Genomic DNA, 11,497 nt, shown 5'->3' on the forward strand with positions numbered 1-11,497 from the left:
GATAGTGCAAGGTACTAAAATTAGCTGGACAGTAAAATATCTGAGTAAAAAGGGAAGGACTTTTTTAAAGTAACCTTTGGTTTGAAAGTTCCACTTCTCTCCCACTAAAGAACAGTTGTTTACATATGTCAGCCTTTTAGAGAAGCAAGGAGAAAAAGCCGTCCGGGGCATTAAATAAAAGCTAATTGAAGCAGGGAATTTTACAGATTTGTATGAAAACCACATGAACACCCTTAACGCCCAATATTTTTAGAGATCTGCCCACAAGTCAATAAAGAAATAATGAGCAATTTCAGCACAGAGGATGAAGACTCTGATCTTAAACTCTGAAAGTCACTAGCTGCACAAAGGGTTGCTGAATATTCTTTGTAGCTGATCTATCAACCCTGACAGAAAAAAAAATGCCAATCTTCTCACGAGCACAACAACGATCCCAAAACAGAAACAGATTACTTGTGCCACAAAGAGAGAAACTTTCTCACTAATCAGTGAGTTCCAAACCCAAAAAGTAGGCTGGCCATTCTAGGAACAAAGTCTCTCTGATCACCTGATGGACGAAGGGGGTTTGATCACATGGCCCCTGCATGTGTTTTCCAACCTGCCTCAAAAACATGGAAAATCCATTCTCAGAGAAGCAAAACCACACCCTTGAATTCCTTGCAACGCACTGGTGGGGAAAAAAAAAAAAACATCCTTAGGTGATTACTACCTGAAGGGAACATTCTGTGTCAAGAGAGGGCTGGCTCCACACACCTGTTCAGCTTAAAAAAAAAAAAAAAAAAATAGCGGAGTAGGGAAGCCCAGTAGCAAAAGTGAAATGTACAATCATTAGGAGTAATTAATCCATGAAAGGATGCACTGTGCCCAAATGGAGTTTGCCCACTTTGAAGCATTAATAATTATTAACCTCAGTTTCTTTAACCCAAGATGACAATGTTCCACTGAACAAGGGTAGCCACAGAATTACAATAGCATATCCGGTGAAAAATCTGTAGTTCACTCTTAACTTTTTCTAATTCAGTAATCCTTTATTGAATACCTACTGTATCCCAGGCACTGTGCTAAGGTATCCTGTGGGAAAGTCAAAGAAAAATGTATGAAACATGGTCCCTGTTCACCAAGGGGTTTACAAATTCTTCAAGAGAAACAACCATGGATCCAATTTAATACGATGAGGACACACTGTGTTAACCACCAAAACAGAGGAATGAACAGAGTACTGTGGAGCACTGTGGAGACCTGGGTTTCAGAAAGAAACTTTGATACAAATATTTAAAGCTATTGTTACTTTCTTCAACATTTCTTGATGTGAAGAGCATAGATTTAGGTGATTTTGGAAAAATCAAAATAAACAGAGACTGGTCTCTGCTTATTGTCTCTGCTTTTTGTCTATTTAACAAAAGTTTCTTGAGCATCTACTTTGCGCCAGGCACCAAAAAGGATATTACGGAATTACAGATGGCTAAGCATGCTCTTTATCTTTAAGGGGCATCTGGCTCTTCTTTTTTCTTTAGTAAATGGTTATCTATATGCCTGTACTAAGCTTGATCTTGATCTTGGATCAGGTCAAAAGATAGTTAAAGGAAGGAATACTCCTGGGCACCAAGCTGAGAAATGATACTGAACAGAACACAGAATGTGGGGAGAATCCAGATGCGACGATAACCAGTCTCATCAAAGGGAATCAAAGCAGGGGTGAGCCTTTGTTGGTCATATTGCACATCTGCTAATTTAATCACATCAACCTTCAGGGGCCTTAAAGGGCAGTCACTGGCTTTTTAGCATCTTGCATAGAGTGCAACAGAAAGTGGGCAATTAGTAGATATCGATGAATTAAAGAATCTCTAATCCATAGCCTTAGCCATGGATACACGTTCAAAAATGGGGAGAATGTAGTAAATATTTTATATAGACTACTGTTCAACTCAGTGACCTTTTAAAAACTGCAGAATAAAAAGCTAGGTATTAATTTTAATTGCTGTGGCATCATGAGATATCCAATGTTTTCAGGCTCTACCACAAACTCATGAGAAAAGGTCAACGATTAATTTGCTCCTGGCATGAAATAGAATATAAATTTGCATTATTGATACAGGTACTCTGTTCTGTTTGCCAAATTCTGTGTATGGCGGCGGGCGTAGGGGAGGAGGATCCTCCCCATGAAGTATTTCCAGTATTCATTCTTCACTGGGCCAACTCAACCTCCTCTGACTTATTTCAGTTTTGTCAAAAAGGCTAAACATACCCAGAGAAGATTCTCTAAGTACATATAGTGCTTTCTAATACAAAGCCGGACTTTCAAAATGCTGCATGGAAAAGCCCATTATGTATCAAGACTGGGATATCCTAATAAATTGCTGTCATCCCTCTGTAATCCACCACAGTAGAAAGTGCCTCAAGAATAAAGCTTTAATAGGATTGGATATGGGGTCTGGAGGCAAATACACATCTCACTGATTCTGCTCCCATCCTCAGGGCTCATGCTGGGAGACCATGTTACTGAGAGACCACACAATTAAGTTGTTTTGATTCCTCTAATTAGCATAGTGGCTATTTCTGTGGACAGAAGAAAGCTGCATCTATGACACTGTCACCACCCGTCTGCTAAGAAGCGACATGGGAAGGGAAAATTAAGAATGACCAAAAGCCCGAGGCCAGGCTCAGTCTCTAGTCCCAAGAATCCCCACAGAGGGGGAGAATGCAGTTAAGTGGTGGCTGAACATTACAATTAGCATGAGTGATGACTACAAAACAGAGTCATCTCTTACTTTCTCAGAGAAACTTTGCTTTTTTTGATCTGTCTCACGAGGACCAGACTGTTTGAAACTGAAACCGTACAAACTTGTCTTATTTCTCATTCACTTGTCTTCCACTAATTCCACCTCCCAGTTCAGTCCTATCTTCCTAATTTGGGGTTTCGTCATGAAATGTTTGTCTGTACTAATCAGATGACTTTCCCTCAACTGACCTTGCCACTCAAAAGCCATAATCATTTAAAACCAGATTTTCTTTTGCAAAGAAATACAAGGCAGAAATAAATTTGATTCTTTTGCATCTTAATTATTTCCCCAGGCACTGCTGCTTCCATAAAATTGCCTTAAGTCTTGACCATGACATTTAAACTAAGAAGTCCACACTTCTTTCTTGCAGTTTTGAGTTTCCTAACCAGCAGTACTAGTTACCTCTCACCTTCTAATTCTGCCCTAAATCGGAGCAGAGGTGACCCCAAAACTTGGTGGGGTCCATCGGTCTAAAGCAGTGTGAGCTTGGGTGTGCAGGAGGTTGCCTTGGCAGCAGCAGGTACAGAATTTTCCCCAGACTCTGCCTCCTCTGCCCATGAGGTGAGCTGGGCACACGCTTCGACACCACTAAAGCTCTGTCAGCACGCTGAATGAGCACGGAGAGCCTTTGCCCTACGTGGCATTATAGCGAGAGGTTTCTCAGGAACTCTAATGGGAGTTTACAGAGGACAATATCTCAAGCAGACAGATAAGCGGTTGCCAAACATTCAAAACAAGATCACAGAAAAGCCAAGGCATTCTCGACATCTATTTTTTTCCCTCCAAGTGAGAGTCAGTTTTGCATAACAGAACCGTAGGCAAACCAGAAAATCATTCTCTATTCTTCCATAATGGCCCTAGAAAGCAGTGGATCTAAGTTTAAGTTAAAAAGTAGTACTGCCCTGAACGAAATAACTCCTTTCTCCAGAGTTCAGAGTGAACATCATACATGAGACCCCTTATCTTTATTCAAAGGTGAGGCTAATCCTTAGAAACAGGACCCACTTAACAGAAGGCTCACGTGAGGACATTATGTGAAATTAACCTTGTATGTCCCTCAAAGACCTTCCAACATTTTACCATCTTGGAAAATTTTATAAGTAATCTAAACAAAATTGTTAAGGCCATGTAAATTAAACAAATATAAGTAGGATAAAAAGTTTTTAGGTACATTTTAAAAATAGTTTCCCCAAATCTTTTCAGTAACCTGAAACCTTAAAGTTTTGCTAAGTTTAAGCTAAATGATGGAAATTTGTTAAATATCTAGATCATTTCCAAATAACGTAAAATACTGAAATATTAATTACCGAACATTGTCTTTTTTCCACTTTTGGCTTCCTTTTAGAGAGAAATTAAAGATATTTGGGCCTATTATGAACCTATTTTGTGTCATGCCGAGAAGTTTTCTACGAGAAAACGCATTTCTAGAAATTACAAGAAATATTTATAAATCTACTAATCCACAAAATGCTAATGTAAAAGACAGTTCATAATTGCTTACTTCTTAGTTTTCACTAGAAATTAAAGGTTTTTAAGGGTTAAGAATTCTAATATATGTAATTAATTATACGTATTATTTCTAATTATTACTAGAAATAATAAGGGCAACAACTCTGTATACAAGGAGAGTAGAATGTGTGTTTTTGGTAAAACTAGTCTTCTGGATATTAGAGCTGAATTTTGCTCAGAACTATGTAACCTTCTATATTTGCCCGTGAAATCTTTTGACATTTTTTAACAAACTTCCCCAAATCAAATTTTAAATAAAGTCTTTCTGACTTTGAACTAACTTTGGGATTTTCTAGGGTGCTCCTAGAACATCTTAAAACATTTGTTCTCTTTTCTCAAAAAAAAAAAAAAAAGGAGGTGATGTTAAACTAATTAGGCTTATCTGATATGATACGAAAAGCATTGTCCAATAAGAAGTAATACTAAGCTTTATTTATGTCATGTTAGTATAAATATATGTTATAGTGTTCTAGAAATTATATGCAATTCCTAAAGTCTGATATGTTCTGGTATAATGTTATAAAAAGTTGCATGTTACAAGAATGACCAAATTTCCTTATCAGTGCCATTACTGATGAACTCTCATCAGATCTTTAACAATGGGCATTTTTAAGTCTTTTGTCATTTACAGTTACTGTTTTACTCCGATGCTTCACCAAAGTGTTCCTGCAAAGTGCTTTATCTGCAAGGAGATTCATGGAGGGGACTTTCAAGGGCAGCTTCATGATGCCTTTGAGATTGTGGAGCAGAGCGGACTTGGAATTTCCAAAACTAATAAAAGGAAAAAAAAGAAAAAGCTGATTCGAAAAGGGCAAGAATTAATTACATGGGCTGAATGAACTGAGGAGGATGACTATGATTTTCATGCAAATACTGGACTAGGAAGAGAAGTAGCCGACGTTGATGTAGACTGCTTCTGCCCAAGATGCCAGGTCAAAACTTCCTGCTTTAGCTAAACATAAAACCCTTCTTTCTTTTCTTTCTTTCCTTTACTCTGGCATTGGCCAAAGTAAAAGATAATGCCATCACCTGTATCTCCCAGGCCATTGCTAAGGCGGGGTAACCTCTGAAATTTAGAAAAAAATTTATTTCAGGATAGGAGGAAACTTAACTGACCCCTGGCTTGAAGAGCCAAATGCAACAATTTCCGCGAATGACTCCATTGGCAATTCCACCTTAGTGGACGTGGTTTGTTCCTGACAGGATTTACCTTTATCTGTGGTAGTTATCGTTCTCCTTGGGCCTATGAATGCCCAGATGACTAGAGAATAGCTGCAAAATGCTTATTAGGTTATCTAACTCTGCCCCTAACTGTTCTAGAAGGGACCTACCAGGAGGCATTCACGATTCAAAATTAGCTCGCTTTGACAGATCTCTACTTCCTTGGTTAAGAATGAATATCAATGAGGCTATAACCAGGAACTTCTCTCTAGCCCTTGAAAATATTGCAGGAATCCGCTGTTAAAGCAACAGCTGCACAGCAAAAAATCCTTAAACTCTCTGGCCAAAGTTGTTCGTGATAACAGGATTATTTTTTAGCTGAGCAAGGAAGTGTCTGTGCTGTGGCCAACACTGTCTGCTATACCCGAATTTACACTTCTGGGGAACCTGAAACTTAGCAACAAAAGATCACTGAGCAAGTCACTTGTCTTAAAAGGGCGACTCCTTCCACAGACTCTTTCTTTGACTGTTTTAGGTCTCGGGGACCCTGGCTTCAAAGTGCCCTCCAAACATTAGGAATTATCCTGCTTGCAGTTATCACAGTAATCTCTCTGGTGCACTGTATTCTCTCAAAAGCTTTGAACGATGTTCACCGGCACTAATCACCAAGCAAATAATCTCTCTAACACTGGAACTTCGAAAAAGAAACAAAGAGAATGACCAACTAAAAAACCAGAAGTGGTAACCTGTGAATGCCACAGAGATTCAGCAAAAAAGCAGAACCAATAAAAGTTTCCAAAACTATAGAGTGGTAGCTGAGAGTGGCACTGATGCCTTAAATTTTGACTACATCTCTCAGTTAGGCTCAGGGTTTGATCAAAAGTGGGAAACTGTTAAAAAGAAACAGCAGGCCCGAATGGAGTCACTTCTGCTAAGCCCCACCGAGATTTAATACCTAATATAACTGCCGTTTCAGCCTTTCCCAGGAATAGAATTTTAAACCAGTTTGGAATTTCCTGGCCAACCCTACTGAGGTAATCTGCCTGATAAGACCCCCTGCTTTCCCCTTGCCTGCCTTGTCGCACCCTGTTTCTGCCTCTAAAAGCCTTCCATTTTGTAAAGCTCCTGGAATACCTTTCTAGTTACTGGATGGGAAGCTGCCCAATTCATGAATCATTTAATAAGACCAATTAAATCTTTAACTTTACTTGGGTATTTTTTTTTTGTTTTTTGTTTTTAATTTAACACATTACTATGGTGACTGGGGTATCCTCAAGCCCTGTGATTCTTAAATGAGAATGTTTTAGTTCTTTATCCAAGGCTCAGGTGGTGTTTCTGGCTTGTTCCTACAAAATGTGGGTGTCCTTGCCACAGTCAACAGCTTTTGCCTACATAATAACTAACCTCTGCGTTGGATTCTGTTCATGTCATGTGAGCCTTTCAATAACGTGTAGTTATAAAAGTATGGTTATTATCCATTTTAGAGAGAAGTAACTTGGAGGCTCAGTTACAGTGAGAGGCTTGCTCAAGATCAACTAAGCCTGTCAGTGATACAGACACAGTATACGCTTGACTTTCTAATGCCAAAACCTGTGTTTCTCACTAACCTACCCAGGTCTGCGGCAGACAGATACCATGTCCACCTTTTACTCTCATGCCCCGCTCACTTCCTGTGTCTGCTGATGTACCCTCTGTGTTTAGGGGCACCGACTCTAGAGCCCGACTGCCACGTACGGCTGTGTAACCTCAGCAGGCTACTTCAGCTCTATCTGTTTGGTCATCCGTAAATTGGGAACGATAATTCCTACCTCCTAGGGCTGTTCTGAGGATCCAATGAGTAAATATGTCTAACTCTCTTAGATCTGTGCCTAACCCATAGTAAGTGCCATATATATAGGAGCTCTTCTTAGCTGCCGAACCCCTCATTCACTCAGGTAGTTAAAACTGTAGCCAGAGAGAGTCTGCTACCCCGTGAGGATCTGGAGGATTCTACTCTGCATGGCAGGTGGTCGATGCAATACCAGAACAAAGTCATGGTCATGAAAAAAAGTCCACGTTAGAGGGCCTCACAGCCTCTGATGCCTTAATGTTCAAAGTCAAGTGTCACAGCTGCTTCTCTCTGTGGTCAATTCCCTGCTTCTGACATCAACCCGGCGGCACACAGGCTGAAACAGAAACGCTGGAAACAACAGGACTGGAGAGCCTGTTCAGAAAGGCCATCATTTTTTGAAAAACAGCAGGTTTCTCCTTCCTTTCCCTGACAGGAATCGTTTTGCTTTAATAGAGGAAATTTTTTTTTTTTCCAGAATTTAAATTCCATGCACAAGTACCTTAAAAAAGCATTTATGTTTGGGCCTTTGAAAGGTACTTTAAACTGGCAGGGGATAGCAGTGAAGCGGTGGAGAAAGCTGTGAATTTCAGTATTCTAAAATAAAACTACATTTTTTTTCTTTCAAAACCCACATCCGAGAGTCACAAAACCACGTGCAGAGCCTTCTACTATTTTGCTTTTGGGCCCAAAGACTAATCGCCATCAAGGTAACAGTTTCTGGAGTACACTTTTGGCATTGCCCCATTTGCCTCCCAATCTCTCTGCCTCTCCAAATTCTGGAGCATAGCTTCCTTCTTTTTGCATGTTTAAATAAGTGGAGAATTTCCGGGTTTCCTTGAAAAAGCCTACTGAAGATACTTCTGAGAAATGGGGAGAAAAAGAGTGCCAGAGAATACAATTACAGGCACCGGGAAAGAGCGACAGCTTGGCAGGGCTTCTTGGAAAGTTTTGTGCCAAAGAACCAGTCCCGAGCAGGGCACTGCTTGTAGGTTTGCTCGTTGCACACAAACATGAGCAACAACTCTCGGAAATGTCCATAAAGACACCAGGGCCTCTGGGCAGACACTGGTCCTGGGGCGCGGGACTCAGAGCCTGGGCCTGAAGCCCTTCAGTACCAGTGGCAAAGGCCAAGGTTCCTAGAAGAGCCTTGTGTCCTGTCAGGCCGGCCCGAGTCACACACAGACACTGGTACTCACCGTGACTTTGGAGGTGGCGGAGGTGGTGAGAAGGCCTCAATTCCATTTCTGTCCTTGGGGAACTCAAAGGCGAAGGAAGCAGATTTGCTCATCCCAGTAATGGCTTTATTGTTCTGCCCTGAGGAGCCATCTGTGGGGCAGAGACGGTGCCAGGTAGAGGAGTTTGAGGGGTCCGTGGTGCCATTTTCCATTTCTCTTCCCCAGCCTTGACTCAGCAAGTCCTGTTCCACCTCCTCCTCTTCCTCTATCCGGCACTGACGACTCCAGGCCCCAGTATGGTACCGAGGCCGCCTCTGGTCTAAGGCTGAGGCGGTACTGGCTGGCCCCGGACACTTGACAGAGTCACGGTCAGTGACACCATTGGCCCGGCAGGAAGGAGCGGGGTCACTGGGGCCCCTGGATGAAGGCTGGGGCCCAGTGCCACCCCCGGAGCTCCCCTCATTGACGTCAGACAGAGGGGAGGCAGATGGTGACACCGGAGACCCTCCAGGACTACTCCTGGACAGCTTGGGAGGAATGGCAGGCCTCCCTTTGGACATGTGTTCACTGGCATCGTGACAATGGCCTTCCCTGGAGCTCATTCCCTGCCCATCAGAAGTCTCCTCGTCACCGGCTTCAGAGTCCTGGCTCACAGGCCGGCGTGGCCACTGCACCCCCACCGCGGAGTCGGGGCTGCTCAGGTAGATTGTCCGGTGGTCCTCTTCTGGGTGGGCTGCCATGACTGTGATGGTGGCTGCCACCTTGGGGCCCATATCTGGGCCTTCCCGGTCTCGGCCCCAGCCAGATGTTGTTTTCTGAGCCCAAGTGTTAGCCGTCCGGACCTGGCCCTGAGCAGCTGCTGCCTGTGGCCTGGAAGGTGCTGGAACTGCCTTCTTCCTCTTGGTGCTCTCGGCATAGATGGGTTCAGGTTGCACAGACTCTCTAGAGTGGGCTGTCGGCTGGGGCTCCCCAGTCAGCCCAAGGCACCTGCTAGAAGTCACCACGTGGCAGCCAGAGTCCTGTTGCTTCCCCAGCACAGGTTCCTTCATAAGGGAGCAATAATCGCTCTCGAGATGGGAGGCGAAGGGGCTGCTGGTGCCACTGCTGGCACTCCCACACGAGAGGCCGTCTGAAGAACTGGCAGCCTCTGAGGCAAGGGACAGCTGCTTGGGGCCCAGGTGGGATGAGTTCTCTGTCAGGCCCTGGCTACAGCATTCCCTTGGAAAGCTCGAAACCCGCTTCTCCTCCTCGGCTGGCGAGCGGCCCTCTCCACCATGTCTGCGCCGGGGACCCTCAGCCTGTGGAGTGTCCTCGGTGCCTGGGCTCCCGGGGCGACAGTCCAGGAGGGAGCAATATTCTCCCCCTTCACTGTCCCCCGAGGGTGAGCGCCTTGGACCACTGTCATCCTCCGTGGGCAGAGACTCCCGCAGGGGCGGAGGAGAGGGGTAAGGCCCAGGGCCCTTGTGGCAGCCAGATGTCTTCCCGCCAAAGGCAGCCAGTTTCTGGCGGAAGCTCTCCTGAGTGGAGTTCAGCTCTTGGTAGGAAAACACAGGTTTATTTTCTCGCCCAGCTTTCTCATCAGGGAAACTCACTGGGTGGAAGGCGGTGTTGTGTTCCCCCCGGGCCTCTAGGCTGTGCAGGCCGACCATGGCATATGCAGGCGGGCAGTGAGGGTGGACATCTGCAGAGGCAGATGGCCCGGCAGGCTTCTGAACACCGCGGAAACTGCCCAGGTAAACCACCGGCAGGTCTTCCTGCTTCGGGAGGGGGAGCTTGCCGGGGGGCCGTCTCCAAATGACCTACACAGACCCAAGGCGAAAGGCTTACATTAGACCTTGTCAGAGAAAAAAGGGAGAGAGGAAAAGCGAGAGGGAAGTGCCATGACATTGTAAACTGTCCTCTGTGCTGCAGTGGAGAAGCTGTGCAGCACGCCTACCTTCTGATCTCCCCACGGCCCTGTCATCATTGCTGCGGCCCCCATGGAGCCGTTGGTCTTCCCAGACACTAGCTGCCCTTCCCACCCTGGTCTGCCATTCTTCTGGCTTAGATCTGTGAAGCAGGGGAAAATAATTCTCAAAAAGAACATTTTGCCTTCTCCCTTGAAACTGCCGGATGAGACAAGTTCTCCTACGGGCTTTGAAAATTGAGTTTTGGGATTTGTTTAATTTTTGTTTTGTGTTAGTCCTTAGATAACCGTGTCACAGTACATTCCCGAAGAAACCAAAGTCATGAGGCTTTTTACAATACCTTGGGTGGGTGACGGGGGCAGGGGCAGGTGGATGAAGGGTACTTTCTGAGCTGGGCCATGCCGAAGAACTCTTTCTCCCAGTTACAGGCAGTGACCTCAGCCTGAGTCCACGTAAGTGGCTGGACTACAACTATGAGATAGATGTGAATTGACCATTCCGATCACTGAACTCACTGTCCCGTCCTCCTTCCCGTCTAAGTCTCCCCCTACTCCCACTTTTAGAAGCAGCCTCAAAGTAGGACCTGCATCTGGCTCCTTTCCCAAATGATTCTGAACTGAGAGTCCCTGGCTTATGTCTGTGAAGGTTGAAGGTAGCACAAATGGCCTGGTGAATGGATGTAACCAGCTTACCCCAAACGGAGCAGTCCTGTGGGAACACAGAGCTCGGGGCAACCCACAGAAGTCTTCTTCGATTAAGCCTCCCCAACTTAACACTGACCTCTGATTAAACATAAGCTCACACATTCTTCCTGTTCCACTCTCTACGATGGTTTGGGAAAACTAGAACTAGGTCAAACAGGTTGCCAGCAGTTCTCAGAATATATCTTAGACATACAGCTTCACAGACATGTCTGGAGGCAGCAGGCTCTCCATACCCTCCAAATAATTATTTAAATTATTTAAATAATTAAATAAGCATTACCTGTGGGATGAGCAGAATAATCTACTCTCTAGGGATGGAACTGGTTTTAGTAATCTTAGGCCAAAGCTGGTAAAATCTAAGCTTCACAGGTGGAAATACAAACACTAGCTAGGAACTGGATGATAACAAAGAATTATTGCCAATATTTTA

At 44.3% G+C, this 11,497-nt stretch overlaps 1 protein-coding gene across 1 annotated transcript in view; it reads right to left on the minus strand.

Moving 5' to 3' along the window:
- PRAG1 (PEAK1 related, kinase-activating pseudokinase 1) overlaps positions 1-11,491 on the minus strand; it is a 47,703-nt gene extending 36,212 nt beyond the window's left edge. Inside the window, exon 1 of the mRNA XM_023538236.1 lies at positions 8,478-11,491. Coding sequence (XP_023394004.1) covers positions 8,478-10,105 — 1,628 coding nt within the window. The 5' untranslated portion in view covers positions 10,106-11,491. The remainder of the gene's footprint in view (positions 1-8,477) is intronic.
- Between the last annotated feature and the right edge of the window lie 6 nt (positions 11,492-11,497).

This window comes from Pteropus vampyrus, unplaced genomic scaffold (assembly GCF_000151845.1).
Source record: "Pteropus vampyrus isolate Shadow unplaced genomic scaffold, Pvam_2.0 Scaffold8, whole genome shotgun sequence".
Lineage (NCBI taxonomy): Eukaryota > Metazoa > Chordata > Mammalia > Chiroptera > Pteropodidae > Pteropus > Pteropus vampyrus.